The following is a 19,540-nucleotide window of genomic DNA, read 5'->3' as shown; positions in this document are numbered from 1 at the left end:
TCTGTCCCCCATTGAGCATGTTTGGGACTGGATGAAGCGTCGTCTCACGCGGTCTGCACGTCCAGCACGAACGCTGGTCCAACTGAGGCGCCAGGTGGAAATGGCATGGCAAGCCGTTCCACAGGACTACATCCAGCATCTCTACGATCGTCTCCATGGGAGAATAGCAGCCTGCATTGCTGCGAAAGGTGGATATACACTGTACTAGTGCCGACATTGTGCATGCTCTGTTGCCTGTGTCTATGTGCCTGTGGTTCTGTCAGTGTGATCATGTGATGTATCTGACCCCAGGAATGCGTCAATAAAGTTTTCCCTTCCTGGGACAATGAATTCACGGTGTTCTTATTTCAATTTCCAGGAGTGTATTTAACGCTAAACAAGAAAATAATGTACAGCAGATCGACAAAAACATAAATATTGACAGTAGAATTCTTTCAGCTTTCCAGGAAGAAAAACAATTCCGCCTTCCGTACTCGCAAGTACAAAGAATGCCGACAGCGGCACAAGAGCCAACAGCGGCACAAGAGCCGACAGCGGCCCGCCTCGCCAGTATTGTTGCGCCCGCCTGTGCGGCACGCTTGATCTCACTCGCCTGCGTAACGGCGTTTCCAGAACGTCCGTTTCACTGAATTCTTTCGGAAAAACTCACTCCCGAGTAATCTCAAGGAGTCCCTTAATACTATCACAGTGGATAACTCAACACTGTCCGTCATCACACGCATGTACTAGCCTGAAACTTAAAACAGCGTCTAAGTACATTGGCAATGACCAATAAAACACACATTCATTAAATCTTACAGCAAGTTACAAAATCATATTTACATTCCATAATCTACTGTGACTCAGCTGAAAACTTAAACTAGCAGCTTGAATTTTTCAGTTCATTAGATCATGATTAAATTGAGTAAAATTAAATTGATTAATCAAAATAATTACTTATTAATTACAACTTCTTTAATGACCTTGGTCAGTCAAAAGCATGGCAATCTAGCATATCGTTAAATCTTACACTCTATTTTACATACTGTACAAATTACCCATTGTGTGGTATTAATCGATCCTAGGTTGGTACAATTTCAAGTCTACAATGTTCCGTATACCTAATAGTTTTCCAGAGCTTGGATACTCTAAGCAATAAGCATTTGTGTGAGGTATACCAATGACTTTATATGGTCCATTATAAACAAACTTAAATTAAGAGATTTCATTGTCTATCTCGCTCGATTTCTCATGAGCTTTTACAGGTACTAAGTCTCCGATTGCAAACTTAGCAAAACGCGTTTTAGCGTCATGACGACGTATGCGAGCATCGGCTTTTAGCTTCATTACTTCTCGCAAACGATCCTTTTTTACGCCAATACTAATGTCAATCCGAGGAGGGAATTTGATTATCTCTTCCACTAGTCCCGGTTTGTCTGAAAACACACTCTTATTCCTCATTATTACTTCATACAGGCCTCGTCTTTGTTCGTGTGTTACGTTTGACACACCGTCTACAATACTTTCCAATTCACTTTCTACTCTATTGTCAATGCTAAGATTCCTCATGTTACGGCAGTTCAAACTCATTCCTACGTCAATGTCATCCGGCCAGTTAACAATGTGTATAGGCTGGTATTGCCTATGCACACCGTCTCCTGCCTCGTCAAAACCAACTACCATTGTTTTATCTTGGGACGTACATGTCAAAGTTTTGCTTTCGCAATTAATCACTGCACGGTACTTTAATAGCCAATCTAACCCGATAATTACTTCCGTAGTTAAGTCTGGCGCGACGACAAACTCTTGCTCAATTCGTGCCCCACATATCTCGAAGTTCACAAAAATCTGTTTTGTGACCGGTTTACTGGCCTTCCCAGTAGCACCGATAATTTTCACTCCTGTTACTGGCATAACTACGATGCCGGGTCTGTCTTTCAGTAACTCAAATATTTTCCCAGATACAGCACTCAATTCTGCACCGGTGTCAATCAACACGTTTAGTAGTAGGTCGTGCATATTAACAGACACTACTATCTGTCTACACTTGTCCTCGACTGTTTCATTATTTTCCCACAGCAAATCCTCGTCTATATCCAGGTCATTCCAGAAAAAACCATCTGGCTTTGATCCTAAATTCGGCTTGTCTGGCGGCTTTTTCAGCCTCTGTTCACATACAGTTTTAATTTCAACACGTTTGTCCTGAGGTTTAGTCTGTAGCTTCGCCTCCAATACCGAAACCTTTTCCTGTAACTTGTCAACTAGCAAGTGTTGCTTTGCTATCAATTCACTAATTGTCACCTTTGTTGATTCCTCTTTGGCCAGATTGATCTCATCTGCCAATCTACCTGGAGGAATGTGCCCAGTCGCATCTGAAATTACTTCCTCTGGATCTGCGCAACCCACACAGCTACCGTCTGACCGCATAACGTCAGCTCTAACCTCATACACGCTGTAATCTATGTGCTTTTCTACCAATCGTGTCCGGCTATCACTAAAATTTTCGTAATCTTTCTCCTTAATACTCTCGCAATGTTTAAACTGGAGGTTTGCGTCGGATGGGTCGGCTACTTCTACCACTACGACCTTCGGTAAGGTCTGCCGGTTAGGGCCAGAACTTTCCGTTACTACTTCAACATCCAACTCTTGTGGGACGAGACACGACGAATCTTGCTCGTGCTCCCCATTAATATCAACTATTTCTAGTAAAGTCTGCCGGTTAGGGCCAGAACTTTCTATCATTTCACAAACACTATCTTCCTGCGGGACGAGACGCGGCAAATCCTGCACGCGCTCCCCATAAACACTTCTCCCATACAGGCCCTTATAATCTCTTAGTTCGTCGTATAAGCGACCGAACTGCCTCAACCAGACCTCATCCCTCTCTGCATCCCCTCGCTCGATGACGGACGTTTTATCCGACATCTTATCTTCTCTCAACAATTGCGAATCATTCTTAAACTCAATCTCCAGTTCCGCTGTGGGTATTACAGCTGGCACTTTATAATCGATTTCCGGAACACTACTTAAATTGTTCTCACTGACAGTGAATGTATTTTCTACTGCCGTGTATACAGCTGATCTACTACTTGTGGGCGCACTCCTTTCTCTTAACACTGGCACACTCTCCCGCCGTTGATTATTCCATACGGAATTTTCATAACGACGACACCTCGGTCTTCTACTGTTATTGGGCCGCCAAAATTTCTCCACGCCCGGTCGGCCCCTCACCGGCGCGGCTAATGGTTTCCCTGTCTCGTCCCAGCAGATCTGCTCCCTGGATGCTGCTGATGCGGCTGATCACACCCTCTGGCGTTATTACTGTTCTGCGAAGCCCGTATCACGCTAGTATGATACTGGGTTCCGTCGTTCCTGTTATTATTTGCATTTTACCGATTGTCATTACAGCCCGAACCACTATTGTTATTGCTGCCAAGATTGCGGTATGCATTATTCCCATAGTTATCGTTGATGTGGTTGCTGTGGTACCCGTTGTTGTTACCACGGCCTCTACCACTGTCGCGATTATTGCGCCAATAGTCTTCGTCCTCAATTCTTTCCAGGAAATCATTGATTGTCCTGTAATTGCTTCCTACGTAGCGTTTTGTATCATCTGGAAGCTTTTTGTAGAGTTCCCAGACTATTTCGGATTCCGTGCGGCGATCACGCAAATATTCCAACTTGCGGATCCAGCCCTCACAAAACTCCTTCATCGAACCGCGCGAATTCGCATCGAAAGGCCTCGATACGACAAATTCGCGCCAGACACTTTGCTGTTTTTGCTCTGACCAGTATTCAGCCAGAAACAAATTTTTAAATTCATCAAAAGTCAGGTTCGTAATGTTGAGGTTTAAGCCCCAACGCTTGGCATCACCAGCCAACACATCAACAATCGCATTAATTTTTCTCTCATTAGTCCATGATCTGGGTAAAACTCTTTCACAATTCTTAATGAAATCCGTCGCGTGTATACCGCCTTTTTTCAAGGGGTCGAACCGCTCCTCTTTCGTCAACAATTCCGAACTATGTGCATAGATTGGCACATAGCTCTGTTTTTCGTCAAGTTTCTTTTCTAATTCCGACACTCTCGTAATTACTTGGCAAGTGGTTGTCGCAAGCGTTTCCACTTCCCTCTTTTTCTCTTCGCAGGTATTAGCCTGCTTCGTCACTTTGGTATCTACTTCGGATACGAAAGCCTTTAAAGTTTCCACCTTCTTTTGATCCTCTTTTTTCACTAATTGAATTTTTTCCGTCACCTTATTCTCGATGATCGGAGCAACTGATTCTCCTACACTTTTCTCGATTCTGCTAATTTCGGAATTAAAACGAGTATTTATGCTCGCAATATTCGCCCGAACGCCTATCATTTCCTGTTTAAGATTACCGATTTCGGTATTAATTACAACAATATCTTCTTTGATTTTATCAACTTTTGTGTTAACAACTCCAACATTGTTGATAACAACGTTAATAGCTTTGTTCTGATTGTCTAGCATCCGTTCAATTTTTTCAGACTGAGCTTCTTGCTTGGCAGCCCGAGCTTCTTGCTTGGCAGCCTGAGCTTCTTGTTTGGCAGTCTGAGCTTCTTGCTTGGCAGCCTGATCTTCTTGCTTGGCCGATTGACTCTTGATTTCGTTGATCAAAACATTCAATAAATCAGTTAAATTCCGGGAAACTACCGGTTTTACTTCCGTAGCGGCTTCCTCTTTAATTGTCCCCCTGTATTCGTCATCAAGGGATTCAGATTTGATTTTCACTTCCGATTCCGAAACATTTTCTAAAGTTTGGAATTCCATTTCTGCTCTTTGTTGCGTTTCGGCGGTCGCGTCTTTCATGCTAGCCGCCTGCCCCTGAACAATGGGTACCGCGGTGCGCGTTTCCCACTGTTCGACCGATTGTTCCGTATCCAAGTCTACCAAATTTTGGCAATTGTTGCCTTCGCTCATTTTAATAATTTTCAATATAAATGCTAAATCTCAAATATAATTAGGATTACTCCCACTAATATTCTCGCTGACGTATCGACCATTTCGTAACCAGTACTTTGTTACGAGATTTGCACAATGCAAATTCGTGTCCAGAACAACCTCAAATCTGAAGATTGTCCTGTCACCAGGTCGCCACGTGTATCCTCCCCCTCACTTATCGACCTTAATGACATTGAAAAATTAAACCGCGTGTGCCTAATGGAAATTTGGGAAAAGCAATCGTCACCGAAGTTAATCTGTCGGTAAAGAGGGAGGAAAGGGTTACATCTAAATGAAAGGAAAAATGCAAATGAAACTGGTGGAAATTAATTTTGAAAAGGGGTAAAGTTAATGAAGAAAGTAAATGTGCGGCCGTTACGTTAACAATTAACTAGCGGTAATTAGATATTTGAGATTTGGGGGAAAATTACAGTCGCCAGTCCTAAGGACAATTACTTTAGTAACTGAAAAAGAAAGGTAATTACACATATAATTAGCACTAGAAGTGTGGCAAATGAAGGTTGACACGTGTAGTGTGAAAACTGAAAGTTTGTCAGAAGTAATAACTTTCGCTGCACTCTGACTTAATTTAGCAAAAGAATTAATAAAACCGGAAAACTGAAAGTTAATTTAGTGACTGAAATTAATAAGAAGCTTTCTTTCTTAAGCACATCGAAATTCAGTAAAATATGGTTAGTCTTGGACTACCTCAACAATCATTTCAAAAGCTACTTGAATCTACGCAATTTAGAAATAAGAGATTTAGCTTTGAACTTGAATTAAATGATTCTGAACAATTAACAATAGTAAGATTTAGTACGTACCAAGCTGAGCTGCAGTCACAGGTAAGCTAAAATACGGTAACAAAACTCGCACTCTTAATTTGTGCTTGTGTAATCTAAATATTGTAACCAGCTATGAATACTTAAAGTGAACTTTGAAATTAAAGCAGTGAAATGGAATTATGCTGGCGTTTGAATTTCAACGACACTCGGGTTCATTTCGGAAAAGGAAGGGACCCTGCTTGGCAATGCAATTGGGACAATGAGCAACAAAGGTTCATGCTACGTTGCTGTAATTTTGTGATTTGAACAGTTTTAAAAGTTTGAAAAGCTGAGGTCTGCCATACAGTTCTAAAACTTTACGTGCTTCCAGTCTTCCTTGTTGGTTGATTGAAGGTTTGAAGCTGTCGATCGAGGATGTGGCGACAGTCACTCATTGTCGGCCGTCGCTGTTGCAGAAGCTGGATGTTGGCGCGCCTTCTTCTCGACACGGTCACCAGACGAAACGGGCTCTTGATGTGCGCCAGCTAATGCTTCCCGTCCGCGACACCATGTCAGAAACTATCATCGCAAGTAGAGCGCAATTACATGCTGCCAAACCCCGAAAGCGCGGCAACTCGCGGGAGCTACACACAACACACCTGCTCCACTCGCTACTCCAGCCAGACTCTCCCATGCTCTGCCCGCGCTCCACGCGGCAGAGTTAACGCTACCAAAGATCCTACACACTTTGATTCTTCACACGACCTATCGATGTAATCGTTCGATAGCAGTTTTCCCTAGGCAAGACCCAGCGTAAAAATACAAATAATATTTACGAAACAAACCAATTATACATCGACATAAGTGCATAAATATATATATATATATATATATATATATATATATATATACAAACAGTAAAACAATTACAATATGTAAAGACACAGAAATGTCATATCTTGAGGTAACAAAACAAGGAAAAAAATAATAGTACAATAGATGGAAATAGGAGGATATGCATTTCCGGCGTTACATGGTCATTTCACAAAATGTACATGGGAGGAAGTAGTATGTTCACCAGAATTTATTTCAGCAGTAAACCTCTCCCTGATGCACAAATCATCTCTTGTAATTTCTACCACAGGAATTCATTTAATACCTTCTGCCGAAAGAACGATCTGTTGAAAAACAAATCACTGTTCATTAGATGTTGTCTGCATCTTGTGTTAGTCTGATTTGGCGTGGGATCACACTGATGGATAACTCTTCAAAATTGGTCGAAAAAGTGTTTGTAAGCCACCTTCTTTGTGGATGGATTACACTTCCTGAAGACTTCTCCTCTGAACCTCAGCATGTCGTCTGGTTTTCCTACTATTTGCTTTATGTACTCTCTGCACTATAGCTTGCTATGGATAGTTACTTCCGAATAGTTTATAATCGCTTCTGTTTCTCTAGTGATTTCTCGTCAGTAATGTAATAGAACTGTACCAGATCTCTTCGCTCATTTACACTGAGAGCCAAAGAAAGTAGGACACCTGCCTAATATGGTGTTGGATAGACCATGAGTGACAGAACACCTCATGTTCCTGCTAGTAATAAGTCGAGTACACCATTCATTTGTCGTATATTTTTACGAGCTTCAAACGGGAGCAACTACAGTAATGGATAGGAACTGTAATTGCTTTGTACAGATGCGAGCTGAGTTGGTGACCCTTCGCTCACAGCTCCAGGCTGCATTGGCTTCCGTCACACAGCCTGAGGCTGCTGCGAAGGGGCATCACTGGTGGGGTCAGACGTGGGGATATGAGAGACGTTGAGCGCGTCCCACGTGTCCCACGTTCGGTCCACTGCTGTACTGCGTGCACTGAGGTTGACCCCTCACCTGTGGTCAAGTGGGAGGTCATTCCCAAGTCTGGCAGGCAGTGAAGAACTTTCCGAGGAGCCGATCGTAGGGCTTCCTTGGTTCGTTCTGCAAACAGGTTTCAGGCATTATCTGTAGCTGACGATGTCTCTGAGCCAGATGCAGTCGTCCACCCTCTTCCAGAGGGATTTTCTCTGCCTCGTGATGACTGGGTGTTGTGTGATGTCCTTAGGTTAGTTAGGTTTAAGTAGTTCTAAGTTCTAGGGGACTGATGGCCATAGATGTTAAGTCCCATAGTGCTCAGAGCCATTTGAACCATTTTTGAACCAGAAGGCATTCGGCACCGTTCCTCACAAGCATCTTCTAACCAAACTGCGTGCCTATAGAATATTGCCTCAGTTGTGTGACTGGATTCGTGATTTCCTGTCAGAAAGGTCACAGTTCGTAGTAATAGACGGAAAGTCATCGAGTAAAACAGGAATAATATCCGGCGTTCCACAAGTAAGTGTTATAGGCCCTCTATTGTTCCTGATCTATATTAAAGACATAGAAGAAAATCTGAGTAGCAGTCTTAGATTGTTTGCAGATGATGCTGTCATTTATCGTCTTGTAAAGTCATCAGATGACCAAAACGAATTTCAAAATGATTTAGATAAGATATCTGTATGGTGCGAAAAGTGGCAACTGATCCTGAATAAAGAGAAGTGTGAAGTTATTCACATCAGTACTAAAAGAAACCCGCTAAATTTCGGCGGTTCAAATGGTTCAAATGGCTGTGAGCACTATGGGACTCAACTCCTAAGGTCATCAGTCCCCTAGAACTTAGAACTACTTAAACCTAACTAACCTAAGGACATCACACACATCCATGCCCGAGGCAGGATTCGAACCTGCGACCGTAGCGGTCACGCGGTTCCAGATTGTAGCGCCTAGAACCGCTCGGCCACACCGGCCGGCGTAAATTTCGGCGGTAAGCCAGACAAATCTGAAGGCTCTAAATTCAACTAAATACTTAGGAATTACAATTACAAATACCCTAAATTGGAACGATCACATAGATAGTTTTGTGGGTAGAGCCAACCAAAGACTGCGATTCATTGGAAGGTGCAACAGGACCATTAAAGAGACCGCTTACACCACGCTTGTCCGCCATATTCTGGGCTACTGCTGTGCGGTGTGGGATACGAAACATATGGGATTGACGGATAACGTCGAAAAAGTACAAAGAAGGGCAGATCGCTTTTCATTATCGCGAAGTAGGAGAGAGAGTGCCACAGACATGATACGTGAATTGGAGTGGCGATCAGTAAAACAAAGGCGTTTTTCGTTGCTACGGATGCATGAGCTGTTAAGCTTGTTGTGCGACAGTTCTCTCACTAATCTGTCCTTGTTGCTTTTGGAATTGCGTGAACGATATGTTCCCGAAAGTCTGTCTTACAACGCCGGCCTCATACCCTGTTCTACACACCAACTTGAATAGTCATTTTGTTGCCAGTTCTTTCCATGAGTACATAAATTCTGATGGAATGTTGTCTATCCTTTTTGCCTTATTTGACCTCAAGTCGCCCACAGAGCTTCTAATTGCTAATACTGGATCCCCTATGTCTTCCACATCGATTCCAGTTCCTTCTTCTTTCACGTCATCGGACAAATCCACCCCTTCATAAAGGCCTTCAACGTAATCTTTTCGTCCATCCGCCATCTCTGCTTCGTTTAACAGTGGAATTCCCGTTGGCCATTAGATTCTTAATGAAACCATCCTTTTTTTTTTTAATTTCACCGATGTTTGTTTTGAATTTTATATGCGCTGAGTCAGTCCTTCTGACGATCATTTTTCTATCGATTTCTTCACATCTTTCCTACAAACATTTCGCATTTACTGCCCTGCACTTCCTATTTATTTCATTCCTAAGGGATATATTTTGCTGTATTGCTATTTTTCCTGAACCGTTTTGTATGTGTTGAAAAATGTTCAGAAATCAACAAGGATGCGTTTCAAGAATCACGTGAATCAATTTCGGCGTTAAGAAATACACTTATCTTCAAAAGAATACTCTATTGTAACCTTTGCAGTACTTCTCACTTTTCGACAATGAGTGTAGGTGTCCAGTACTGTTAACTGTTGTCAGTTATCTTGCCTACATTGTGTTTCATCAGAGTCAGATGAATAAACTATTCGAGAAATGGATTTTCGGGTAAGGTGTCTGGAAGACCCTTGTCATGCATTAGACGCGTTGGATTACAAAACTAGTATTAAAGAAAAATAATTGATTTGATCAGCACCAGACAATGTTTTTCCTATACAAAGTCAGTTGTATTTCCAGGAATTACACTGAACTTAAACAAAAATAAGCAATTTTTGATACAGTTTGTTGATAAAATTAAAGGTTGTCAGGTCCGAAAGATCCCTGTTATGCATCCAGGAGCTAAACTCCTGTGTTGTTCCTGATCCAGGTTCGGAAGTTGCCCACACTGGCATAGACAGAGGTAGTACTGATGCAGCCAGGCCGGGTCCAGTATGCAACGCCAATCTGCATGTCCCCATATACCAGGGGGCTCCCAGAATCCCCATAGCAGATGGCCATCGTGGGGTCCCCCGCACACACCATGCCCAGCGTCACTGCCGCAACGTCGGCCATCATGTCCCGGCAGGTGTCGCGGTCCAAGACGTGCATGTCCGCCCACTGCAGGTAGGCGGGGTTGAATTCGGTCGCGGTGACGCCCCAGCCCGAGATAGTGACTGGCAGGCCTGCTGGAGCGTCGTATCCATCGGCAGGGAGGTTGACCACTTGTATGTTCGAGCCTAGTGGGAACGACTCAGAAGCCTGAGTACAGAAAAAAAGAAGACCACATCATGTCTACTGCAGGTACGAATACATATTAATGAAATTCTGGGAACGCTGGGAATAGACTGGAACATTCCTTGAAAGTCTCTTCGGGATTGCTGCCGGATCCTAAAATCAACTTGACTCGATATTTCGGCGATCCAACTGGTCGCCATCTTCAGGAAATGCTCCTTCTGCTGATGAGTCCTGCTGAGAGTTCTCGAGTCAAGTTGATTTTAGGATCCGGCAGCAAACCCGAAGAGACTTTCAAGACTTATTACGCTGGGAAAGCCTACGTAATCACATAAACTGGAACACTCTATAGCTGATACAAATGCTACAAATGACCAAAACGTAGAAGAAATTATTGATAGTATTTTTTCAGAAAAATAATATATTTTCCTTAACAAATAAACTCTCCCTTAATTTATTTAATTATATATAGCAAGTACAATAATACCAACAATTAATATACTTCATGAACAGTAACTGGTGAATATGGTATAATGAGCCATGTTTTTGGGATACAAATTGATGAGGTTTTCAAACAGCAGAAAGATATTACTAACATTTTCAAACACTCAAATGCAGCGACTTTTGCACCAAGTGTAATTCTAGTTTGGGAAACAAACGAGGCAGTATCTTAAAATATTTCACATATTTGTACCAGATAATTTGAATTTCAAGTAACAAAAACTGGATATCAATAACCTACAAGCCATTGAAAAGACGAGGATCTAAAGTTCCTATTACCACTTCCAGCGCGCTGATAGTTGCGTAAACGACAGCTTGAGTGCTCATGCCGACAGGCAACCATTTCACAGCAGTTGTAAATAAATAGGCTACCAGGCAGTCTGCGTTCTTGACTTCAGAAGAGTTGAGTCGTCAGTTCCGTAAAATGGGCATTTCGCCTTCTACTTGTTACTGAAACATCAACCAGGAAAAGTATAAGCTACTGGTTTGAGCAGTTTCTACAAACTGGATGTCCATGCGTAGGAAGAAGCGCAAACTGATGCCATGTGTCAGATGAGGACGTGAGAGCAACGGACTGCGATATTACACCCATCAAAAAAAGTTTTGCATCACCCAGTTCCCAGAACTTCTGAAGATAGGCGTTGACTGTGGATATTGTATCACAGACACAGTTCCTTTGACTGTTCAGAGATGTCACTAAACCCGCCCAAATATGTAAACAACCATGCATGAGCAGCGCCTATTAGACGAAGTGGGTCCGACAGCCGATCAGTTCCAATCGTTCCACAAGGAAGGAGGTACACGGCTCGTGTTGTCTGTAGTTCAACCATGCCTAGACGGTCAATACCGCGGTTCGATCGCGTCCGCATTGTTACTTTGTGCCAGGAAGGGGTCTCAACAAGGGAAGTGTCCAGGCGTCTCGGAGTGAACCAGAGCGATGTTGTTCGGACACGGAGGAGATAGAGAGAGACAGGAACTGTCGAAGACACGCCTCGCCCAGCCACCCAGGAGATACTACTGCAGTGGATGACCGCTACCTACGTGTTATGGATTGGAGGAACCCAGACAGCAGCGGCACCATGTTGAATAACGCTTTTCGTGCAGCCGCAGGACGTCATGTTACGACTCAAACGGTCCGCAATAGGCTGCATGATGCGCAGCTTCACTCCCGACGTCCATTGCGAGATCAATCTTTGCAACCACTACGCCATGCAGCGTGGTACAGATGGGCCCAACAACTTGCCGAATCGACCGCTCAGGATTGGCATCACGTTCTCTTCACTGATGAGTGTCGCATATGCCTTCAACCAGACAATAGTCGGAAACGTTTTTGGAGGCAACCTGGTCAGGCTGAACGCTTTAGGCACACTGTCCACCGAGTGCAGCAAGGTGGTGGTTCTCTGCTGTTTTAGGGTGGCACTATGTGGAACCGACGTACGCCGCTGGTGGTCATGGAAGGGGCCGTAACGGCTGGACGATACGTGAATGCCATCCTCCGACCGGCAGTGCAACCATATCGGCAGCATACTTACGAGGCATTCGTCTTCATGGACGACAATTTGCACCCCCATCGTGCACATGACTTCCTTCAGGATAATGACATCGCTCGACTAGAGTGGCTAGAATGTTCTCCAGACATGAACCCTATCGGACATGCCTCGGATAGATTGAAAAGGGTTGTTAATGGGTGACGTGACCCTACCGACCACTCTGCAGGATCTACGCCGATTCGCCGTTTAGGAGTGGGATAATCTGGACCAACAGTGCCTTGATGAACTTGTGGATAGTATGCCACGACGAATACAGGCATGCATCAATGCAGGAGGACGTGCTACTGGGTGTTAGAGGTGCTGGTGTGTAGAGCAATCTGGAGCACCACTTCTGAAGGTCTCGCTGTATGGTGGTACAACATGCAATGTGTGGTTTTCACGAGCAATGAAAAGAGCGGAAATGATGTTTATGTTGATAATGTATACCAATTTTCTGTACAGGATCCGGAACTCTCGGAACCGAGGTGATGCAAAATTTTCTTTGATGTGTGTAGATACACTGGTAACCTGTGGTTGTGTACTTTAAAACTACATGTTTCCGACTGACTTAAGTTACTCATATAAAATTAGTATTTCATGAAATAAAAGTTTATTAAATTGTATCCATTTTTGAATAACCTGGTATGTACTCGTTATCACCCTATTCCCAGTCGCTTAAAACCGACAAACTATTACACCCAACCTCCAAGTCTGGATGTATTCGGACTATTCTTTCACTGTGTCGCCATTTTCACCAACAGTAGTGTACGTTAGTGATCAATTGACTGCGTGACACCTGGTATATTAGAGCCACAGTGACATCATCATCATGACAAATGGAACAGCTTATCATGTCACATGTATTAAAATCATCAGAGTGATCAGTTGCGCGCAGGCAAGTTTTGTGTCAGGTGGACGCATAGTGGATAAAGCACATTTGTTCACGGCTGTATAATTGGTGACAGACGCAAGGAAGGAAAGGCTTAAAGTAACGATAATGATGATGGTATTAGAGATGGAGCACAGGACTGAATTGAGGAAGGATACGATAGGAGTTTGACAGTGTCGTTTTGAAAGGAACCATCGTAGCATTTGACTTAAGTGAACTAGGGAAACCAAATTTGTGAACAGGGGTCAATAATTATACTTGCATATTATTATAAACAACCTGAGTGTGTGTGTTTTGTACTCGATATCGTTTCTTATTATGAGAGGTAATTGTATTTCAGTGGAAAATATTGCATTTTTACTGTCTTGTTGTACCATTATCTTTGGACATGTTTCATCTGTTTCATCTCCGCCTTCTTCCGACACAGCACTGTCTTTGGTCATTTGTAATGAAGATAAACATTGCAGAAGTTCTCCTAGGCATGCTGTTTAAAGTTATCACATTTGGTTTGTCTTTTAGAAACTATCGCCAGCTTTGCTAACATTTATTGGAAGTCACAGCCACCTCTCATTCACAGTGACGTAACAGGTTTTGTGAGGGATGACTTCCCTGAGTTAATCTTGCAAATCCTGATACGAGAACACGGCTCACCGTAATTTTGACTTTCTTCTAGAAAAGCCTTTTTAAGCAGTTGGGGTATTTTAGTCCAAGCAGGAGATCAAAACACCTCTGTTCTGACAAGTAATCTCACTCGAAAGCCGCTGTTACAATCACTATTAATTAATTATAACATTGTTAAAGGCAAATCAGTAACTTTCATAAGACTTTGCCTACATGAAATTTAATTACAGTTTTGCAATTCTCTGATCAGTCGTAGTTATTAAACGTACATCATGACATATTCTGTTTAACCTTTATTCCAGTATTTTCTAATAATTTTCTGATACATTTTTAGCCCTTCTAACGCTTTTTAAGCCGCCTGAATCAAAACATCGCAAACACCGTTTTCATGCCACCAGAATTGGCAAATTTTTGAGGGTTTACCAGTGCCACTTGGATGCAGTGAACTGTCTGCTTTACTAGCTATCGACATAGCATAGATCAACAAGATACTTATTTTGAACCATTAGATACGTCGCAATTCTGACGTACGTCACTACCCATTACGTCACTACCCATTACGTCACAGCCTCAGGCAAAGGACACACATTACGGCAGCAGAATTTATTTGGAGGGTTGTTGTGAGTTCAAATGGTACAAATGGCTCTGACCACTATGGGACTTAACATCTGAGGTCATCAGTCCCCTAGAACTTAGAACTACTTGAACGTAACTAACCTAAGGACATCACACACATCCATGCCCGAGGGAAGATTCGAACCTGCGACCGTAGCGGTCGCGCGGTTCCACACTGAAACGCCTAGAACCGCTCGGCCACGCCGTCCAGCCTTTATCTGCACTTGAGTAAATTGAGAGTCTATCAGTCTGATGCCTCTGATAAAACGTCAATATTTGAACCAGTTTGGTCGCTCCCATAATTTCTTTTGTGTAATTTAATAATTTCCTAAACGAAATAGTGATTCAAGATCAAACTGCTACTTTCACATACTGCAGTTGTGTGTTAACTGTACATAAATGTACGTTCGTCTTCATCTTCTGGTCTGCAACGAGGCGATGCTGTATCGGTGTCGGCTGCTCGTCATCAAAACTTAATTTACTAATTATGACATGGATGTTATTATTGCTCCATGTGTTTACTTTAATGTAAAAGGTACGTGGGCTACCTGCAAACAGTATAGGCTTCTGCCAGGTAGCACTGAACTTAGTACGACTTTCAGTTTAATAACTATGTTGTAGTTATAAATATATGCAATTTTGCAGACGTATGAAAGAATAATCTATTTCTCTGTAGTTTTTTGCTCTACCACAATGTTTAGGTTAACGTGAATTGCATATACCACTACTCTGTATGATTCTCTTGTTTTATGAAAAGTATTATGTGTTGACTAAAAAATAGTTATGATCAAGGATTTTCCCTATTTTGGATGTTTGTTCGGTGATTACTTGCCTAAACTTAGTGAGAATACATTTCTGAGCAATTAAATGAGCTTGAATTGGACGCTAACGCAAAGATAGTGGAGGAAGATACTAATATCCGCTACCGACGGCAAACGGAGAGCCAGAGAAACTACTCTCTAGGCCAACAGTGCCTCCTAAAAACAGCAAAGAAACTTCAGGTTGGCACAACGTGTCTCTCCTACCCAGTAAAAGCAGCAGTGAGAAAGGGGACATGAACAGGCGAAGATGCACGGCAAATAAAGAGGGGGAAATGGAAGAGACGAAAAGGATAATGTGGTGTCACAGCCAGACACCACACTTGCTAGGTGGTAGCCTTTAAATCGGCCGCGGTCCGTTAGTATACGTCGGACCCGCGTGTCGCCACTATCAGTGATTGCAGACCGAGCCCCGCCACACGGCATATCTAGAGAGACTTCCTAGCACTCGCCCCAGTTGTACAGCCGACTTTGCTAGCGATGGTTCACTGACAAATTACGCTCTCATTTGCCGAGAAGATAGTTAACATAGCCTTCAGCTACGTCATTTGCTACGACCTAGCAAGGCGCCATTACCAGTTACTATTGATGCTGTAAGACATGTACCGTCAAGAGCGATGTTCACTATTTATGGATTAAAGTTAAGTATTCCTCAGCTACGTCCTTTTTTGCTAGTATCATTTCCTTGACCTGTTCCAGACCTCACGCCAGCCTGCGTGAGCTAAAACGCGTGCCTTTCGGCTTCCTCTCATAGTGGGTTGGCTCTCTTGGCAATCCACAACAGATATAAAGAAGAAGAAGAAAGAAGACGCAGAAGAAGAAGGGAATGAATCGGAGTTCCTACAGTGGGACAGAGGAGCAAATATATGAATGGAAACCATGAGGACATTCGGATTCGATTGTACTGAACAAAATTTGCGTTAGACGTACCTTTCCTTGAGTGGAAGTGCCCTTTCCTGTTTTTGTCTACTAGATACAGTTACTCGCAATTTTAACGTTTAGGGAACTTGTAAAGGTGCATTTTTAACACTGTAATAGAACGGAGCACATGTCTAAGAAGACCACAAGCTTGTTGACAGGTTTTGTAGCTACACTCAAAATCGACGCAAAGGCGGATGCAGGAGTGGAACGTCTGTCAAACCCTCTGGCTGGGGGTGTCAGGAGACGCAAAAGCTCTTTGCAAGCGGGCCGGTGGAACGCAGGACCACGGCTCGTCTCCATCGAAAACCACTGATCGCCCTGGGGGTGGAGCCAACGGTCCAGCTAGCCCTGTGCGTCTAAAAAAATACGAGAGTACACCAAAAATGGATCCAACTAATCACACTTCTGCATTCCAAACTGAGCCTGTCGTGTTTAAAACAAAAAACTGCATCCTAAATTCAAGAAAAAAATTGACTCTAAGCACAATGGGACTTAACATCTGAGGTCATCAGTTCCCTAGACTTACAACTACTTAAACCTAACTGCCCTAAGGACATCACACACATCCATGCCCGAGGCAGGATTCGAACCTGCGACCGTAGCAGTAGCGCGGTTCCGGACTGAAGCGCCTAGAACCGCTCGGTCACAGCGGCCAACCTAAATTCAAGAGATATAGACAAAGTGAGTTGGTCTTCCACCAAGTCATCTGGAAATATTAATTACTTTTCAAAACAGAAGTTATCATAAAAACCATTAAAAGATAGAGTAGCCTGGAAGATAGAGTAGCCCCTGATTGGCTGACACTTACATACGTTGTGCAATCTAATAAGAGGACGTCATCGAACGACAAGGCACTTCGTCATGGGTCATCATGAGCGGCGGACACGCAGGATTTCTGTATAAAGATGGTATCTGTTCTTTCGGACGTGCCCGAAAGAACTGATACCATCTTCATATATAGTTAAGGCTAGCCGGCCATTGACCTTTCTGTGCTGGATGCACACACATTGCCCGAACTCTTACGGGACTCGGTAAGATTGTCTGCCGCGAGTAATGAGTGTAGTGGCCAGGGGCACTACGAATGTAGTGTGTGGACATCAAGTTGGGAAAGTGAGTCTCACGGGGAGCGTGCAAGGGATAAATCCCTGCAGTCGCACTATCCTGAGCGTCCTCGGTGGCTCAGATGGATAGAGCGTCTGCCATGTAAGCGGGAGATCCCAGATTCGAGATCCGGTCGGGGCACACATTTTCAACTCCCACCGTTCATGTATATCAACGACTGTCGACAGCTTAGGGCCTTGATTTAATTATCATTTCACGCGGGATTTCTTCCTCAAGGAGCATGAACTCGTTGGTAAATTTTACTATAACAATGCGCAGCGTTGGTGAGACGATGTACATCAGTTACCTTGCTGCACTGGCACTGGTTTTCGCTATCAACGTCCTAGCCCTTTTAGTGCAAATAATTAGTGTCAAATATAAATCATGCTTCTGAAATGTTAATCAAAACGTATTGTCGGCGGGGTGTGTCAGTTGTCCTAACTTAGCTTTGTTCATCCTCGGTTCGAATCCCCGATCTTAGCATTTTATTAGTTTCTACTGACGTTGTTGCACACGCTGTATGCAGGCTGTTGGGTGTATCTGTCCAGGGTCGTGTGACAGGACACACAGGTGAAGGTATATGTGTTGCTTGATTAATAAAAAAAAAATGGTTCAAATGGCTCTGAATACCATGGGACTCAACTTCTGAGGTCATCAGTCCCCTAGAACTTAGAACTACTTAAACCTAACTAACCTAAGGACATCACACACAGCCATGCCCAAGGCGGGATTAGAACCTGCGACCGTAGTGGTCTCGCGGTTCCAGAATGTAGCGCCTAGAACCGCACGGCCACTCCGGCCAGCGCTTGATTAATACATAGCAGATCTCAGACTGCCGGATTCTGCAGATTACGGTTTGCACACACACACAAGCTCAACGGTAGAACAGTGTTTTAAACACCTTATACCCAAGACATACGCTTCTGCAATCTCCTGTCTAAAGTCCAAATCAGACAGCTCTTTCCCAATGGCTGCGGTATTGCTAATGTACTAGAACGTTCTGGACGTTACAGTTTCTCGCCAACGGTAGGGAAATCGCACGTTGACTGTCCACACTTTCGAGACTTTGGAATGAATCAGTTGGTTGCAGTGTTTAAACTGAGTTTTATCATTTAAGATTACTAAGTCTAGCCCTCTATGAATAGGACGCAGTGCAAAGGTTGGTTTATACACACGATCCAGTTCGGTAGCCACCTGCATATCTAATTAATGAACCCCCTTTCATTCTTCCAGCTGCCACAAACAATTATACTAAAAGTCACTGAAGGAAAAAAATCGCAAAGCCAAGAAGAAGTGTGCGACATAAGCAGAAGTTGGTAGGCGTGTTTCTACATCTGAAATATGGTATCTATTCCAATTTCACGCCAGTCGCGTGAGAATGGCATTATGAGCGCCCTGTGAGGATGCAAATCACGTTTGCTTTAAATGCACACTGGAACGGTCATGAGCGATAGCTACCTTTGAGATGGGACGTGGTGAGTTGACGTTAGTCAAGACTACACTTATGGCGACGAAAACGCCATTATCAACACCTCAGTGAGATTGAACGAGGTCGTGTAATTGGGATACGAGAAGCTGGTTGTTCCTTCTGTGACAATGTAGAAAGACTTGGCAGGAATGCAGCCACTCTAAATAACTGCTGGCAGCGGCGGTAACGGGAATGTGCAGTCGCAAGAAGGCCGGGCTCCCGATAACTACGCTGCATTACCGAGAATGAAGACCATCGTGCTCGGCGTATGGCTCTGGCCCATCGTAACTGGATCTGCAGAAGCAGTTTGAGCACCAGTTGGCACCACAGTGACACAACGAACTGTTACATAAGGTTTCCTCAAGGACAGGTGCGAGCCAGACACCCCATAATGTGCATTCCACTGACTCCAAACCACCTCTATTTGCGACTTCAGTGGCATCAAGCGAAAGCACATGGGAGGGCAAGGTGGAGGTTGTAAAGACATGGCTTTCCCCGAAAGTCGATAATACTTTTTTTCTTTTGTGCTTACCCTGTCACAGCACGTATGTATAATTTATTTCTTTGTTCTTTTTTTGTTAATACGTCACATTGTTTCTTCATTCATTTTGCTACTGTTTTATATTTTATATTGTACGAACATGAATGTTCTGGTTTTATATGCTTTTTATATCTTTGGTTACGGTAGGAGAAGTACTGTGTCAGAGC

The 19,540-nt window shown here is 43.4% G+C and overlaps 1 protein-coding gene across 1 annotated transcript in view; it reads right to left on the bottom strand.

The window, feature by feature from the left end:
- Positions 1-9,997: 9,997 nt before the first annotated feature.
- The window catches only part of LOC124545940 (trypsin delta-like), a 29,504-nt gene continuing 19,961 nt past the window's right edge, over positions 9,998-19,540 (bottom strand). The window contains exon 2 of the mRNA XM_047124902.1: positions 9,998-10,396. Coding sequence (XP_046980858.1) covers positions 9,998-10,396 — 399 coding nt within the window. The remainder of the gene's footprint in view (positions 10,397-19,540) is intronic.

This window comes from Schistocerca americana, chromosome 8, assembly GCF_021461395.2.
Source record: "Schistocerca americana isolate TAMUIC-IGC-003095 chromosome 8, iqSchAmer2.1, whole genome shotgun sequence".
NCBI classification, from domain to species: domain Eukaryota; kingdom Metazoa; phylum Arthropoda; class Insecta; order Orthoptera; family Acrididae; genus Schistocerca; species Schistocerca americana.
This window is presented reverse-complemented; position numbering and strand designations above follow the sequence as displayed.